The 18,514-nt window shown below is 34.9% G+C and overlaps 1 protein-coding gene across 1 annotated transcript in view; it reads right to left on the bottom strand.

Annotated features, from left to right (window-relative positions):
* Positions 1 to 3,782: 3,782 nt before the first annotated feature.
* Positions 3,783 to 18,514, bottom strand: part of LOC133205580 (bromodomain-containing protein 7-like) — a 45,680-nt gene continuing 30,948 nt past the window's right edge. Inside the window, exons 2-14 of the mRNA XM_061341419.1 lie at positions 14,461 to 14,651; positions 13,266 to 13,477; positions 12,458 to 12,602; positions 10,839 to 10,949; positions 10,090 to 10,244; positions 9,523 to 9,640; positions 6,961 to 7,033; positions 6,619 to 6,729; positions 6,363 to 6,498; positions 6,162 to 6,273; positions 5,587 to 5,734; positions 5,251 to 5,459; positions 3,783 to 4,337 (exon numbers count right to left, since the gene is read on the bottom strand). Of these exons, the coding sequence (XP_061197403.1) occupies positions 4,065 to 4,337; positions 5,251 to 5,459; positions 5,587 to 5,734; positions 6,162 to 6,273; positions 6,363 to 6,498; positions 6,619 to 6,729; positions 6,961 to 7,033; positions 9,523 to 9,640; positions 10,090 to 10,244; positions 10,839 to 10,949; positions 12,458 to 12,602; positions 13,266 to 13,477; positions 14,461 to 14,651 (1,994 nt within the window). The 3' untranslated portion in view covers positions 3,783 to 4,064. The remainder of the gene's footprint in view (positions 4,338 to 5,250; positions 5,460 to 5,586; positions 5,735 to 6,161; positions 6,274 to 6,362; positions 6,499 to 6,618; positions 6,730 to 6,960; positions 7,034 to 9,522; positions 9,641 to 10,089; positions 10,245 to 10,838; positions 10,950 to 12,457; positions 12,603 to 13,265; positions 13,478 to 14,460; positions 14,652 to 18,514) is intronic.

Raw genomic sequence — 18,514 nt, 5'->3', positions numbered from 1 at the left:
TAATAATTTCTCCATCAAGTCATTCTTTAAATTTTTGTTATGTACCTGCACAGTAGGCAATGCTCATTATTTACTTAGTAATTCAAAGGGCTTTGATCTCAATTGAGTATGAAATTTGCAAAGATTTATATATTGAATTTACTTCTATAAATTAACAAATATTTTATGCACATTTGAATTTATCCAGTGAAATACGGGTCAGCGTTACTTCAACTAAGATGTATCTCTCGACACTAAATTGGCCTAACTATTATCCATGGATTTATCAGCCTATTTTGGGAAACACCATTTTTGGGGAATTGGGAATAAATTATCCGCTATTTGATGAAATTGGAAAAAATTTAAATCCTGTATTCAGGGGTAATTCATTTAACATTTCAGCATGAACTCTAATTTGGGAAACCAAACGACAATTAAATATGATCCATCTTCATCATTCAAGATCAATTATGAATAAAAGACAAATAAAAGTAAATTGGACTTCAATGAGTGTAAAGCATTTATACAACTTAGGGTAGTACATGTGTGTATGAGATTTCAATTTAGGTCATATAGTATCTGTTTCTGGAGATTATAAACCTCCTGCAAAAAATTATACTAAGTACACATTTTCTAAAAGTCCTCTTTTAATATGTATTAATGCATTGAAAATATATTTTTCTATCTGAAATAATGCCTAAAGTCCTTACCATTAACTCGCAGATCAATTGAGTAGGTAGAAATAACTTAATAAATCTATATAATTACACAATATCATCTTTTTTAGAAAAACGGAGGAAATTCGGATTAAAAGTTGGCGATGTTTTTACAGTGTTTTTAAACATGTGTTATGACTGTAGCTTTGCTAAATGAGTTAAATAGATGAAAATTACAGACTGTCTGACAATTTTACTTCGTGTTTTTCAAGATAATTAAAAATAAATTAAAGCATTGTTCACCAATTGGCAAAAAATACTGCCAAACTGGGAAAAACTGAACTCATTTTCAATTGGGAATGGGGCCGAATTTCGGCCCCTGAGAAGGCACTGATAAATCCTTGTTATCTATAGGTGTAACCGTGTCTGCTAGGTCGATCAGGGTTGGGCATAAACTCTTCAATATTACGGTATGAATTTAGCCAATTGAGACATTGCAATTGGAGAAAGGGATCATGCATCCAAGATTTTATTCACTTTTTCATGCAGAAAAAGTTCTTTAAGTGTGTGTCCTTGCTTTCAGTGAGGAATTATCTTGTTACATGACAGAACCGCCATTTTTGGTTTGCACGTGTTTATTTACGGTCTTCTAAATGTTTGTAAAGGTCTCATATATTTATAAGCGCTTATTCGACTAAGATGCATTCTAAAATTTAAAACACACCAGTTCAGCTGAGAAAAATCCGGAAAAATATGTTGGAAAAAGGCATTATTTTTATTTCCATGATTGGTGAAAATTAGGGTCGGCGGAATCGTAAACCAAAAGAAAAAAAAAACTTTGGCCTAATGACCTTGTCACACCAAGCTGCGTCCCCATTTTTAAAATCGCCGTGGAATCGCAGGGAAATTGCACAAATTTCTGTAAAATTTTCACAGTGTGAAGATGTCACGGCGTCCCTACGGCGACCGACGCGTTTCTACGGCGTTCTCGCGGCGTGCTACTGCGTTCCCACGAAGATCTCTTAGCGATTGACTGGGCTTCCGCGGAGTTTTCACAGCGTGCTAGTTATCACCTAGCGTTCACGGCGTTCTACACTGCGTTGGCTGCGTTCGCAATACGTTCACAATGCGTTCTTCACCCATGTATATATAGAAGGAGTGTAACACATTTTTTAAAAATCTTCGATTTTATTATGAATGTAAATGATAAACATGCACATTGAAAAGCTATAAAATTTAAGTAATTCTACCTCAACTCCACTGAAACAACAGAACAAGTTCTGGTGTAATTTTCACTTCATACATAATTTTACTTTAAAGACTCGCATGCTCTTGGTCAGGAGTGCAACAAATTCATTAGAATTATTGCTGATCAAATATGAAGCCATTAATTGATTTTGTTTCGTGAGCTGGCTGACAACGCTCCAACAATGCTGTGAAAGCCAACGAACGCGGTAGAAACATCAAGGGAGCACAATGATCACAGTGACAACTCCTTGTTGTCTCTGTGTAATCTCAGACAAAAAATAACAAGACAATTAATCTCATTAGAAGCGCCATAAAAGCGCGATAGAAACACAGTGACATCTCCAAGGACTCCGCGAGGTCTCCGTGGAAGCACTGTCTACTATCATAGGCACTCCCCAGCTTAATTGTTAAAAAATATATATCTACTATACTATAAACATTATGTTTATAGTATAGTAGATATATATTTTTTTAACAATTAAGCTGGGGCGTGAGTATGTCTACTATCTCTGCGTTCATGCTACGATCATGTGCTTCTTCAAAGCGTGCCTTTGGAGCTCCCATGGCGTTGTTGTAGATCTCATCACGCTGCTACGGCGATCATACACCTTTCTACTGCCTTCTTATCAGACCGCGCTCTCACAGCGCGTACTTTGTGCATGCCCAAAGTGCAGGCCGTCCCCTGGTGTTCTAGGAGACCCTACCACGTTCAGTGGAGATCTAACTGCTTTGTCACAGCACTGTAGGAGACTCTACTGCACCTACCTCAGCGTTTTGCATTATTTATGGATGCCGTGCAATCACAGTGAGGATGCAGTCCCGGTGTGACAGGGGTTTTAACGTAGCTGAAGAACCGTAGCGTTATGGTTTTATATTTTAGTTTTTCACCATAACGTTACAGATCCCGTAATGCAAATATTGTGCAATTTACAGCACAAGATTTTCTGCGCACTTTGGAGATGTGTGTATTTCACCAATTTCCAGCATTGGTCAATCAATGACTTTTCATTCCCTAATTCTAGAAGTAACGGGTGGGTTTTCCCCGATTACATTTGCTCGGTTTCGCCTCAAGTGGTTTCACCACAATTCTCATTAAAGGTGTCAAATTTTTGCACCTGTGGATTTTGGCAGGTTGCTATGACAAATAGCCAATGTTCTCTGTTTGTGGTTTTTGCGAGTGTGCTATGTGAAAGGTTTTTATTGTATCCAAAGCGATCTACACAATGCACAAAGTAAAATCTTCTTTGTTCAAAATTTCAGAAAAAGATGGAGATTGTTGGAATAAAATTGAAACAATTAAGTTTAATTTATTTATTTTACATATTTAAACATAAATGAGTTGTTATTTTCCCGTGTTCATGATTTTTGAAAGAAAAGTTCATATCATCTCTCGTTAAAATCGGAAATAATTTGGTATTGATCGGCAACTAATAATTGAATAATAAGGTGCTCATTAATTATGTTAATCTAAACACCCACTGATCAAACAACTTTTGCATCAAGAACCCGTATGTTTCAAGAAAACCACTGGGGGCGAATCCACTCAGGGTGAACAGGGAAACGGTGCGAAACCACTCAGAGCGAACAGGTAATTGGGGCGAAACCACTCGGATTCGATCTAGACATGTATATTTTATCCATCTCCTAACCCTTTATAGGAGAGTCTCATATATTGAAGCTAAGGCAAAATATTTTCTGTATATTGGCCCTATGTTTTTTCCCATACCAAGACCAAAAGTGACAAACAGTCTCTTAGCAATGGTAAATTACCATACATTTAAAAGATTAACAATGAAACTTTGTAAGAAAAAAAAAACAACATTAAATACAGTTGAAAAACGTTTCCATGTCATTTTTTAATAATTTTTTTTTTATATCTGTACAAAAAATACTTGAATGTACATTTATATGAAATATATTTTAAAAATGACTGACAACAGTTACTTTTATCTGTAATTTGCCATTAATGATAGATTCATAAATGCCACAGCACTGATGATGTTTTTAAGCACCACTATAACAACAATGACAAAGTTTGCTATGTGTTTACATCTCATTCTTTCAAACCCAATTCTCTCATATGAAGCACAGTACGTAAAAACCTGAAATATAAATCACAAGGTTGTCTGACACAGTATATTCAAAACTGAAATCATGACCACAACAAATCAATAAACAAAGTTACTGTGATGGAAACTGTAAAAATTCACTAATGTCAGTTTCCATGTCATCCTCATCTAGTTGTGGCACTGGCATTGCACTATTAGAGTCAATTTGACTGGTTGGTACAATTGAATTATCGGTCACATGATCAGTATTTATGTCTTGTGAGTTTTGGTTGGCTACAGGATCAGGTTGTACAGTTTCTTCGACTGGTTCTGTTTTAACTGGGTTTAGAGTGATTCCCATAGCAGACCTTAATCCCTGGACAGATGAGATATCAGCTGGGGTTACCTACAAATAAATCAGAAAAGGTTTTTCTCTCACAAGGGACATAGCTGAAATCTGTCTACTCTTTTCTGTTTGGAATACCAAGCAACCCTGGGTTTCTATCAGAGACGTATATACTAACGGGATAGGCAACTTTCGCAAGTCTCAATATATCTCATAAGTTGTGGGATTTCGTAAGTCAATTTTAAAATAATAATATATCTCTAATGCTATGAAATTTTTCTTCACAAAACCTTTATCTGTCATAAAATTATTCAAGATTTGTTTTTAGCAATGTTTATACTCCTTATCTTAGTACATGTATAATTACATTGTATATTCAAAATCAACACATGCCCTGATCAGCCGTATTTACGAGAATTTGCCGAATTTGGTGGTGGTTTGCTTTATATTTAAATTATTTAACAATATATGCTTTAAAATTTATTAAAAATCCATCCAATAAACAACAAGAAGAGATTACATTTGCCAGAAAACAAACTTTTTACTGGAATAAAACATAGTTTGAAAAACTTTTAGTGTTGTGTATGACATTTTGGGCAAATAAACATGGTGCTGAAGGAGTTGCCTATCCCATTAATATATAGGTCCCTGGTTTCTATCATAATGGCATTGAAAAATTTTCAGCAGTACTCATCTTGTATTGAAACAAATTGAGTATTTCAATAGGAGATACTAGTTTAAATTAGATATTTCTTTAATTTCAATTAAATACTAAAACCTCCAAACTAAATTGTGACTAGAATTTTTTGTGAAACCAGAAACATTGGTCTGTCACTCTAATGTGTACCGGTATTTTCTCTCTCACACAATAGTGCAGTACAGGAACATACATGTATTTGTGGAAAAAATACTGATCAGACTTTTCATATCTTAAAATGAACATTGAGTTGACTCGTGTATGAAGTTTTCTGACCTCCTTGGTTAGTTCCTTGAGTTCTTGTGTGACCTTCTGTGCCAGCTGAATCTCTTTTTCTGATGGCCCTGGTACATGCGCCAGATGCATTGGGAGTCGTGCACTTAGTCTTTCCTTCTGAGTGGCAGAAAGGTCATTAATTAGGCTTGCTGTCTGATCCAGACGCTCCTGGACTGGGTCCTTTTGTGCTGGCTCTGACGTCATTTTTTCTGTATCCAGTTAAAAATAAATTAGAAATACACAAGTGTATTTATTTAACTTTATGTAAGAGTTACTAGTACTTCAGTCAACTAAAGTAAGTGAAGTTGAAGATGGAAGTCCAAAAGTACTACATACCAAAGTTATCTAAAAAAGAGACATCCACTCCTATGTCAGTGAGAGTCTTGAGTGAGTTGATGTCAATGTTGACAGGTTTTGTGTCTGAGTTTGACTGAGTCCCTGAGGGTCCTGCTGCCTCATTGTTTTTTTCTTCAGCTGCATGAATCTAAATCAAATATCATAAAGTCAGTAACTCTGTATTCACAAAGGAATTCATCTAAGCTTGATGCCATGCAATCCCTCCATAACACAAACCAGTCTTTGAATATTATCCAAAAATACAATTCTTTATACAAGCAGGGTTATTATTTTAAAATCAAATCAGATTTGTTTTGAAAACATCATACTGTAGCAGGTATAATCTCTTTATCAAAGTATATCCAAATATGAAACTGGCTTGTCTTACTATTTTATAGGTGATGTAAGATTGTTTTAGTCTTCCTTTTATCATGTAGATTGTTATATCTATGTAAAGCACTTTAGAGTTCACATAAGATAAGGCGCTATATACAATTTTACTTATTTATTATTTGTAAATTATTAAACACAAGATATTGTAGGATACAAAGCACATCAAATTTTGAAACACTTACTTCCTCTAACTGCTTTTTGGCTTTAGAGTGCTCTCCCTTGGTCAGTATGTCTAGAAGATGATCCACCATGGCAATGGCAAATTCTCCAGAATTCTCAACAAACGAGGTCACACTTCAAGTATAAATTAATAAATACTTGTACTCAAGTCACTTAAAAATCTGAAGAATTTTTCTATGTTGTAGTACAGATGGTAGAGTTACCTCTTGGCATATTGTACACCAGTCTCGTCAGCATAAGTAGAAAGAAGCAGGTCTGATTCAGCTTTTGACATGTTGGCAAATGTGGAGTCGTACTGAGGTCCATAGGAACTAAAGGGGCCGTAATTCAAATACATTACTGAAAATATAAATGACATTTTTTCCATTAATTTCATTATAACAAACTAGAGAATGCTTATTCTTTGTGCCAAGTACACAGAGATCTCCATGCAAAAGCAGTTTATCCACTTTGCTTTACCTGGAGTAAGACGATTTCTTTTGTCTTCTTTGAACCCAGTTATTGTACCAGAACCTGTTGTCAGTTTACCAACCAGTGACCCTAAATTTACAACTCGCTCTTTCTCGTTCACTGAAAATATAAGATTGATCATGTTAAACAATATTCCTTGAAAACTTTTCATAAATATAGGTAAACTTGGTGTCTCCATATCAACAAGACTATTTGAAAATGTCAACATATGGGTGTCAAGATATCAGAGTTGAGATGGCATTTATTGTCATATCCAATGTTTACAAGAATGAATGTGTATTTTCACAAGGGGAGCTTATATATAAGAGCACTTAGTGCAGAAGATCTTACAGATGCCATCATTGTCTGGGTTCAATAACGTCATTGTAGTACTGCCATCATTCCTCCTCCTCAAAAACCCAAACTAAAAATAAAAGTCAAAAACTTTTTTAAAACTGCACACTACCACACTAAACAGAAATTGCAAATGCAGCTATTTAAGATTGTTTTCATTACTATCCAGTCAATAAGCCAAGCCTGAGTCTAAGGTGTCTCTCGTATTACTCACTCTGTAGATCCCTCAATGTTAATGTCTTGTATTACTCACTCTGCCCTTTACTTCCCTCAGTGTTTATTACTCTGCACTTTTGTTCTCTCAGTGTTTATTACTCACCCTGCTCTTTGGTTCTCTCAGTGTTTATTACTCACTCTGCTCTTTGGTTCTCTCAGTGTTTATTACTCACTCTGTTCTTTGGTTCTCTCAGTGTTTATTACTCACCCTTCACTTTTGTTCTCTCAGTGTTTATTACTCACTTTTCACTTTTGTTCTCTCAGTGTTTATTACTCACCCTGTTCTTTGGTTCCCTAATTGTTTATTAATCACTCTGTTCTTTGGTTCCCTCAGTGTTAACATGTCTCTACACTTTGGGTCTCTCAGTGTTTATTACTCACCCTGTTCTTTGGTTCCCTCAGTGTTTATTACTCACTCTGTTTTTTGGTTCCCTCAGTGTTAACATGTCTCTACACTTTGGTTCTCTCAGTGTTTATTACTCACTCTGCTCTTTGGTTCCCTCAGTGTTTATTACTCACTCTGTTCTTTGGTTCTCTCAGTGTTTATTACTCACTCTGCTCTTTGGTTCACTCAGTGTTTATTACTCACCCTGCTCTTTGGTTCTCTCAGTGTTTATTACTCACCCTGCTTTTTGGTTCTCTCAGTGTTTATTACTCACTCTGCTCTTTGGTTCTCTCAGTGTTTATTACTCACTCTGCTCTTTGGTTCTCTCAGTGTTTATTACTCACTCTGCTCTTTGGTTCTCTCAGTGTTTATTACTCACTCTGTTCTTTGGTTCTCTCAGTGTTTATTACTCACCCTTCACTTTTGTTCTCTCAGTGTTTATTACTCACTTTTCACTTTTGTTCTCTCAGTGTTTATTACTCACCCTGTTCTTTGGTTCCCTCAGTGTTTATTAATCACTCTGTTCTTTGGTTCCCTCAGTGTTAACATGTCTCTACACTTTGGGTCTCTCAGTGTTTATTACTCACCCTGTTCTTTGGTTCCCTCAGTGTTTATTACTCACTCTGTTTTTTGGTTCCCTCAGTGTTAACATGTCTCTACACTTTGGTTCTCTCAGTGTTTATTACTCACTCTGCTCTTTGGTTCCCTCAGTGTTTATTACTCACTCTGTTCTTTGGTTCTCTCAGTGTTTATTACTCACTCTGCTCTTTGGTTCACTCAGTGTTTATTACTCACCCTGCTCTTTGGTTCTCTCAGTGTTTATTACTCACCCTGCTTTTTGGTTCTCTCAGTGTTTATTACTCACTCTGTTCTTTGGTTCACTCAGTGTTTATTACTCACCCTGTTCTTTGGTTCCCTCAGTGTTTATTACTCACCCTGCTTTTTGGTTCCCTCAGTGTTAACATGTCTTGTATTACTCACCCTGCTTTTTGGTTCCCTCAGTGTTAACATGTCTTGTATTACTCACCCTGCTCTTTGGTTCATTCAGTGTTTATTACTCACCCTACTCTTTGGTTCACTCAGTGTTTATTACTCACCCTACTCTTTGGTTCACTCAGTGTTTATTACTCACTCTGCTCTTTGGTTCACTCAGTATTTATTACTCACTCTGTTCTTTGGTCCTCTCCGTGTTTATTAATCACTCTGCTCTTTGGTTCGCTCAGTGTTTATTACTTACCCTACTCTTTGGTTCTCTCAGTGTTTATTACTCATTCTACTCTTTGGTTCTCTCAGTGTTTATTACTCACTCTACTCTTTGGTTCTCTCAGTGTTTATTACTCACCCTGCTGTTTGGTTCTCTCAGTGTTTATTACTTACCCTACTCTTTGGTTCTCTCAGTGTTTATTACTCACTCTGCTCTTTGGTTCTCTCAGTGTTTATTACTCACTCTGTTCTTTGGCTCTCTCAGTGTTTATTACTCACTCTGCTCTTTGGTTCTCTCAGTGTTTATTACTCACTCTGTTCTTTGGTTCTCTCAGTGTTTATTACTCACTCTGCTCTTTGGTTCACTCAGTGTTTATTACTCACCCTGCTCTTTTGTTCTCTCAGTGTTTATTACTCACCCTGCTTTTTGGTTCTCTCAGTGTTTATTACTCACTCTGTTCTTTGGTTCTCTCAGTGTTTATTACTCACCCTGCTTTTTGGTTCTCTCAGTGTTTATTACTCACCCTGCTTTTTGGTTCCCTCAGTGTTAACATGTCTTGTATTACTCACTCTGTTCTTTGGTTCTCTCAGTGTTTATTACTCACTCTGCTCTTTGGCTCTCTCAGTGTTTATTACTCACTCTGCTCTTTGGTTCTCTCAGTGTTTATTACTCACTCTGCTCTTTGGTTCTCTCAGTGTTTATTACTCACTCTGATCTTTGGTTCCCTCAGTGTTAACATGTCTTGTATACTCACCCTACTTTTTGGTTCCCTCAGTGTTAACATGTCAGCTGCATCTTTTGCTGCTGCCCTGGCCTGTGCAAGAATTTCCTCTGGACTGAGGTTGTCAGGTATTGCCTCAAATCTACCCAACCTGTAAATGGAGAAATTGAATTACTTACATGTATGTTCTTTCAATTCAATTCATCAATTTGTGGTTGCCTTGGTTGCCACACCCCCACCACTACCATCACCACTTTTCATTATTTGGTGACTTCCAATAAAAGCCTACAATCTTGTATTTACCTAGAAAACATTCAAAATTTCTGAACACAAGTGCAATTAACTTATGATGCCTATTAATAAAATGTAAACTTATGACATGTTATAATGGACCTCTTAATGAAGCCAGAGATATGTGATACAAGTCATAATAGAACTCTTTGTAAAGTCAAAGATATGTGACACAACAGGGTATGTTATGTGAAGCCACAGATATGCAACACAAGTTATAATGGGACTCTATGTGAAGCCAAAGATATGTGACACATCAGGGTATGTTATGTGAAGCCACAGTGTAACACAAGAGGGACAGATACTGACTCCTCTCTCTCCTTAGCTCTCTCTTTTTCCTGTCTCTCCTCCTCTACAATGGCTGCCATTAGAGCTGTGGTCTCATCAGGTTCCTCAACTCCAAGCTCAGCATATGTCATACTGGCTAGGAATGGTAGGCTTCTCTTCATGTTGATCAGTTTTTCCTAAAGAACAAACGATATTTTCCATTTTCAGGCAATTCTCAGCACATAAATTAAAAAAAAAACAACAATACATGCTATTCATCATTAACCTCTGTCATCATCCATGTTTCTCAGTCAAAACAAATTACAGTAAAACACGGTTACTGCAAGCCTAATGAATTCATGCATAGAGAGAAGTGATTTTCATTCCTTGTGGCTTCAAAATTTAATTACTGTGAACTTTATGGATGTAACGAATTATGTATAAAATGAATCAAAATTGTTTCTCCCTGGCACTTCGCTGTAAATGTGTTTACTGTATTTGTTTTTGTTCCTTGGACTTGTGTATCATGAAACATCAAGTATTCACACAATGAGCATTAATTTTATTCCAACATGTAGCAATTTCTTTATCTTGGACATGATTGTCATGCTGACAAGCAGTAATGCCTAGAATCTTTGAAAAGAATTTCATGCCTCAACTTCTTTATTTCATCGACTGACATGAGCTTCATGCTAATAATCAGTAATTTATTTCTACCTTGGACATGAGACTCATGCCAAAACTCCTTAATTTCTTAGCCATCCTGTGGTATTCAGTAACTTATTTTTTACCTTGGACATGAGCTTCATCCCAACACTTAGTAATTTCTTGGCCTCCCTGTAGTAGATCGTTTCTGGTCGGTTGTATGTCATGGCATTGTTGCACATTAAAACAAAATCTTTCTACAAAAACAAAGATGATATAAATACTAATTTCATAGGACCTTAATACTATTTTTTCAGTTAATATTTCATAAAATGTGTTCTCTAATTTTTGTGCTACATAATGTATGCTAAACTGGCTCCAAGGTCAAAATCTTTCTGTAACTATAAGAAAATCTGACAAATTTGTTTTCTTTAAACATAAGAAACATCATTAATTGTCAACTGGATATCATTTGGATGGTGAATACCCAAAAGACCCTGCTTCTAGAAATGTAAAGGACATGGGAATAAATGGAACACTTTTAAGGAACTGTAATTGGAAAAGACCTTTTTATTCTCAAAAGAGTTTTCGTCTTGGTGTAAGAAGATAAATTTCCTAAATTTTGTTTTAAGGAAGTAAAAAAAAACACACACACTGACAGAATACAAAAGAAAAGGAAAACTTTTTTTCCATACCTGAGTTTCAGTCAATGAAACCAGAATTATGTAGCTGAAATAATCAAGTCCTCAATGGAGTTCACACAGAAATTTGCTTTGACCTATTTCAAACACTGCAATCTTTATTCCAAGTACTCTATGGTAAAGGTGAGCCAAACTGGTCCCAGGACAGAGAATTTATTTTTCCCAGACAAGGATTTTACCAAAATTGTTCCTAGACCTTGACTTCTAACCTAGAAACTTGGTTCAAGGTCACTGCAAATCCAGGGTCAGTCTTCAGATGAAGTTTGAGCCAGACTGGGCAATGGGTAGAGAAAATATGTTCATGACAAGGAGTGGCCTGTTTTGACCTTGACCTTCAATCTTGGATCAAGATCACTGAAGTAGAAGCCAAACTGGTTTATATTAAGGCAGAAAATATATAAAGATCTGTTTCAACCTTGACCCTTTCATCTAGAAGTCTGGTTCAATGTCACTACACTCCCTTTACCCATAGGCACTCTATATGTGAAATTTTAGCCACATTGGGACATAAGGAGATAAAACATGCTCCTGACAGGATTTTATAAATAAATATTATAACCTTGGCCGTTGGATCAATGTCACTAGACATCCATTACCCATGAGAAGTATGAGCCAAATTAGTCCAAGAGGAAAGAAAATATTCTGCAGACAAGTAATATTAGACAGAGAGATGGATACTGATCACTGTATTGGTGCTCACAGTAGGGCCCTACTTGTTCATAAAACTCACTGTGTATATATATATTCATTGTTTACTGTTGGTAAAGACTCAATCCTAATAAGTAATTGATCTAGAACTGACTTTGTAGGAGGAGCCAGTACAGGTGGGACAATGACTTCAAGGAATGTATGGTTGACTTTTGTGAATGTAAGTGTGTGTAGAGTGTGTATTATGTAAATTTGTTTTTGAGCTCTAGTGTACCTTTTTTTCCTAATAAGAAAGGTGCACAGTGTGTGTGTATGTGTGTGGGTGTGTTTCTATATGTATGTCTGTGTTTTTTGATCTTATGTATATGAAAACTTTTTCAAAAATGAAGCATTAAAAAAAAAAAAAAAGAACTGACTTTGTACTCGAGAACATTTCTGTACTGGTGACTCTCAATCTTAGACATCATGGTGCTCAGATCCATAGGATTCAGAATAATGCTGGAATATCCAGGTGCAATCATGTCGTTCACAGGATAGGCAAAAAATCCGTTCACATCCTTCCTGTAATGTTAACAATATCCTCTGATCACTGATACAAAATAAAGATACATTTTTATTAGAAAAACCAGAATTTTTGTATTAGAAAAACCAAAATTCCCCATTAGGCCCAGTAAAACATTCAAGATCAAGACTGTTCACTTTTAACAAAAAATGGGGAAAAAAAATTAAATAACAATAATAAAGAAATGATTTACACATCTACAAACTTTGACAAAATTTCTGCCAGTCATTGCACTATGCTACCACAACTTGCACCATTCTTCTTATATTATGTAAATGTTCTCCAAATTACACAAACTTTGACATTTTAAACAGAGCAAAACTCTCTCATCAAATTTCAAATGTTCAGTATAAATATATTTTACAGCTGTAACTGATTTTACTGATCAATTCTTAGAATATGAGATGTGGTCATATCTTAGCTCTTAGATAATTGTACTCAAGACATTACTCTTCTTTATAACCAAAGACCATTTTAATTTCACAAACTCAATTCTCTAATAAAGACACTTTCTGAAAGAATTTTTATTTATAGGTAATAAATATTGAAAACATATGCTTAGAGTCTGAAACTGAATACAAAATTAAATATCATTAACAGGTATATTAACGGGGCATTTAGTAATGAAGTGAACTTAAATCATTGTTAAGCATTGTGCATACTTTTGTAACATCTTGTGTATGTGTTTAAGACAGATGCGAAGTACACCATGCTCCTCTTGTTTCCTGGGCCGGCCCACTGGGCGTGGCTCTTCCCTGACAGGTTCTGCAGACACTACCTCAAGGGCTGGTTTCTTTGCTGGAGGTTCTGCCTCTTCCTCCTCTTGTGAAACATCTTCTTCTTCTGACTGTGCTCTAGTTCTTTTAGGTGTTTCCTGTATTGTAATTTGCTATAGTTACATTTTCCAGTAAATGTCCATACTTTTCAAATAACACAAAAGACAGCAACTAACGTTTTTAACTTTTGCAATTAAGGAGGGATTCTTCTCATATTTCTTGTATTTAAAAATTAATGAAATTTTCATAGATTCAAGAAAACATTATCACTAAGTGATGGTATCAGTTAGATTGAATTTGACTGTTTTATTTAGAAGCAGGGTCAGGTCAAGACCATTATCTTTTTCCTTGACATTTAGAGTAAAAAATTACTGTTGCTAATCATGTGATGCCTACTTCTATTTTAAAAGATAAAATGTTTTTCCTTTTGCACAAAAAGATGTTACCATATTGGGTCTCTCATATGATTCTACCAAATTAATTGACATAATTTAACTAAAAGAGATATTGGCTAATCCGAATTTCCTCTGTTTTTCGTAATTTTCCAAGATATATTAGTTATTTTTATATACTTCTTATATTCAAATATTTCCTATTTTCACATATGGTAAAGTAGTCATAGAAACATACAAAATGATATGAAAACAAAAAGCTTGGACCATTTAGTAAGAGAGAAAAAACACTTTTTACTGATTTTGTGCTCAAATCTGTTTTTAAATCTGAAGCTTTCAAAAGCTAACAAAATTGTAGTTTGTTTAGAAAATCATTATTATTTGCTATATCTTAAAACTTTACAGCATTTTTATTAATATTAGCTAATCTTAAAATTTCTTTAAGTCTTTGATTGTTTAAAAAATTTCTATCTAAAATTGTACAATTTTGATGAGAAAAGAAAAACATGATCTTTTAAGTACATTACAGCCACGTATAAAAGACATACAAGCAAATATACTTGGATTATTTCGTCTAGTCAGAATCCAGAGAAGAATCCCTCCTTAAGACCATCCATTTTTACATTCAAATGCATGATATCATTCAAATTTTTTTTTCCTTAATACATAAGATGCACAACTTTTCTCACCTGAACAGATTCCTCTGCGTGTCTGCGTTTCTCTTTTTCCGCCTTCTTCTTCTTTTTCTTCTTCTTGTGCTTGTGTTTTTTCTCGCCCGATGTGCTTCCCGTGTCATGAAGTGGACTATAAACTTCCCCACTGACTTTTAACTTCAATCTTAGACTTCCCTGCATCTCTTTCTCTGGAGGCTGTTCTTCTTCTGAGATGGTTTATTTTGCATTAATATGATTAACAATGAAAAAAGGTTAACGATTCAATTTTCTATTACCATCTTAACGAGGTTCGCTCCTGAGCTTTTGAGCAGATTCTTATCTTAACCTATATTTAAAAAATTCTGCGTAATGTTTTAATTCTTACAATAAATTTGGATTCTACAATGCCAATTTAACTATATTCAGTTAAAACTCCATGAATAAATTCCATACCAAAAGCATTAAGTGAGGAACTATATTTTGTGGCGGAAGGTTTTTTAAGAAGAAAATGATCATTTTTTTCTCTTTTGAAGTATTTAAAGTATGTTAAGTTTGGATTCCTATTTTTACATGCAGTCTGCACACATAGTTATTTTGTGCAGTGGACTGTTTTATACTAGTCCTAAATTATCTATTAAATAAACTGTCATGAATTCTATCATCATATTTGATAACTAGTATTAATTGTAACGGGGACCGTTACAGATGTTCCCCAAACGCTCCCCAACTTCCTTTTGGTGTCTTATTCTCTGTTAGCTTCATTAAATAAGGCAATCAAGTATATTGGTTTTTTTTTTACACATTACACGCGCGCGCACGGGCATGCATGTACAAAATGACCATGTCAACTTGTCTACACGTTTAATACATCTTTATATTCAAATTTCATCAAAAGATTAAAAAAAATTCGGCTATATTAAGTATATCTGTCATTTTACGCATTGCAAGCACGTGCATGCATGTCCATGATGACCGTGTCTTCTTGTCAACACTATTAATATATCTACATATTTTGAGTATCAAAGCATTTCATCAAAAGATATGAAAGTTTTGGCTATATCAAGTATATTGGTCAGTCTACTCATTGCACCCGCACGCACGTGGATGCAAGTGCATGCATGTGTGCGCTGATCATGTCATCTTGTGTACACTTCTAATATATATTTATATTCTGAGTTTCAAAGCAATTCATCAAAAAATGTACAAGTTATGTCTATATCATTTGTATTGGTTATTTCAATCATTGCGCATGCGCACACGTGCATGCATGTGCATTCTGACCATGTCATCTTGTCTACACTATTAATATTTCCTGATATCCTGAGTATCAAAGCATTTCATCAAAGGATGTGAAAGTTTTGGCTATATCAAGTATATTGGTCATTTTACTCATTGCATGCGCACGCACGTGCACGCACATGCATGCAGGTATGCGCTGGTCAAGTCTTCTTCTCTACACTTCTAATATATATTTATATTCTGAGTTTCAAAGCAATTCATCAAAAAATGTACAATTTAAGTCTATATCAATTGTATTTGTTATTTCAATTAATGCGCATGCGCGCACGTGCATGCATGCGCATTCTGACCATGTCATCTTGTCTTCACTATAAATATATCCTTATATTCTGAGTATCAAAGCATTTCATCAAAAGATATGAAAGTTATGGCTATATCAAGTATATTGGTCATTTTACTCATTGCACGCGCACGCACGTGCATGCACGTGCGCGCAAAATGACCTTCGTTCCGCAAATCTACATAACATTCCTATTAACCCTAAAAAGGTTTCACCTCAATCGGATGTGTAATTTCGGAGATCACTCACGGACAAAAAAGTACCCAGGAAGAAAAATAATAATAATAATAATAACTAGACTCTTGTTGCCATGGCAACAAAAAAGTCTTCCGTTCTTCTAAATCTGTAAGAATTTGCTTTTTTCTGTGTAAAAAACATACATATCATATTTACTGTGAAAGAAAAAAATAACTGGAAAAAAGTCCTTTCAGTACTTAAGGTACTTTGATTTTCATGATCAATCTCGTATACTGCGTTTGGCACCTATAAGAGATATACGAATATCATAGGGCAAGGATAATTAGCAATTAAAAAAAATGTTTGCAATCATTTCTAAGACAAACAGACGAACAAACACCCTACTATCATAAACTTCACTGTGTATACGTTCTGGCATAATTGTGATGGTGTTATAAAAAAAATATAATGAATTAAGTTAGTATCACATTAAACGTAAAGTCACTGAGTTTTGTAAAGTTATAATATCAAGATTTGAAAGCATACCTATAAGAAAGATTATTCAGTTACAGTAATTATTCAGCAATCGATTGATTGATTGATCATATGTTTTTTAACGTCCCTCTCGAGAATTTTTCACACACATGGAGACGCCACTACTCGTCGGTGGAGATTTAAAATTTTTGTCCTATACTTTGGCACATTTCGCCATTGAGCAGTGAGGAATCTTTTTTGTGCCAGCACCTTCTGCGACACGGGACCTCGATTTATGCGATCTCAAAGGACCGGTCTCCACGTCCCACAATCGAAAATCATAATACCGAGATGTTTTATTTTATTTATATTTTCACAAGTTTGTTGCATCAGATTTACTTAAAGATCATACTTCGAGATCATTTCGAACTCAGGCTACTTTATTGCACTGCATAGAGCGTCGTGATTTTGATTGACAGGTCAACACAAGTGCACTTCGTGCGATACTTTTTAAGCAGAAAAATATACAGGATGTGACCATGACTGACTGTGAAATCAGAAAGCATTTAATAAAAAATGGGTGTGACTGATATAGAAATATATTTGGGTCTATGTAAATGGATAGGAGGATCGGGATTAAGAGGGAATCTCTCTCTCTCTCTCTCTCTCACAGACACACACACACAGACATGTAAATTGAACATTTCAGTATCATAATGACAAATGTACCATTATAGAATATGAACTTCTGTACACATGACATGTAAATGGTAATTATAACCACGTTCCAGATTTAAATCTAAAACGAATATATAATTCAAATGCCTAGCTTCACGAACGTCTCCAAATATTAATCAAGACGGGGGGGGGGGGGGGGGGGGGGGTCAAAGGAATTAGATAGTTTTATGTTTTATGAATTATAAGGAAAAGTAGGGACGTCAGTTGCATGTATATAATTATATATCATTGCATAAAATTGTGCTCATTCAGGTATAATTATCCCACATATCAACAGACCTGTGCAATTTTTTTATCCTGTTTTTTTTTTCAACAGAAACACATAGCGTAGAATTATTTCACACAGAATCGCGTTTTCACATATTTTTTTTTTTAACTCTTTGAGTATTTCACAAGAATCCAAGAATCGCCTTTTCACATCTTTTATAACTCCTTGGGTATATAGAGTATAGATCATGTGTCATAAATAATTAAACTTTTTATCAAATATACATGTAATAAACAAATCTAATCTATAAATTGATTTTCTTTCTTTTAAGTGGCAGATATCAATTTATTTCCAAAGGCTTTAAAACAGTACTATATTACGATTTTCTATCGCTCAGTTCCTTTTCGAGTGTATGTAATATTTTTTAATATTGAAAATAATACTCGGAAATCAGGATAAATTCGCATTCAAATAATAGAGAATAATAAAATCGTCTGATTATAGAAGGCTTAGTAACTATCTTATAAATATTCTGAACTTACTACTATACGAGATAAATAAAACTGCATGCCTGTCCATCACTATAAATGTATATTCAGTGCTTATAATATATTTACTTGAATTAGCTACCTAGCATATATAGTATTTTTTTTTTAGATATATACATGTGTAAATCAATTAACTGTCAATACAGACTTACACTACACTGGTAACTTTAAACTATACATGCACTGGAAGCGGTAACTAACGTACTCTTACGTTTAGAAGAGTGAATATGGAACCTCTAAAAATGTTGATATGGAGAGTGTATATGTTTCTAACATCATCGATACTATTTCCGCCTTTATCTCGAAAGTTCTATTCTCACTTACAAGTCAGTGTTATCTTTCTTTGCCCACTAGGTAAATAGGGAA

Source organism: Saccostrea echinata, unplaced genomic scaffold, assembly GCF_033153115.1.
Source record: "Saccostrea echinata isolate AGI-Se365-2 ecotype Australia unplaced genomic scaffold, CSIRO_AGI_Sech_v1 ptg000054l, whole genome shotgun sequence".
Taxonomy (NCBI): domain Eukaryota; kingdom Metazoa; phylum Mollusca; class Bivalvia; order Ostreida; family Ostreidae; genus Saccostrea; species Saccostrea echinata.
The sequence above is the reverse complement of the archived record's forward strand: the minus strand, read 5'-3'. Positions and strand labels throughout refer to the sequence as shown.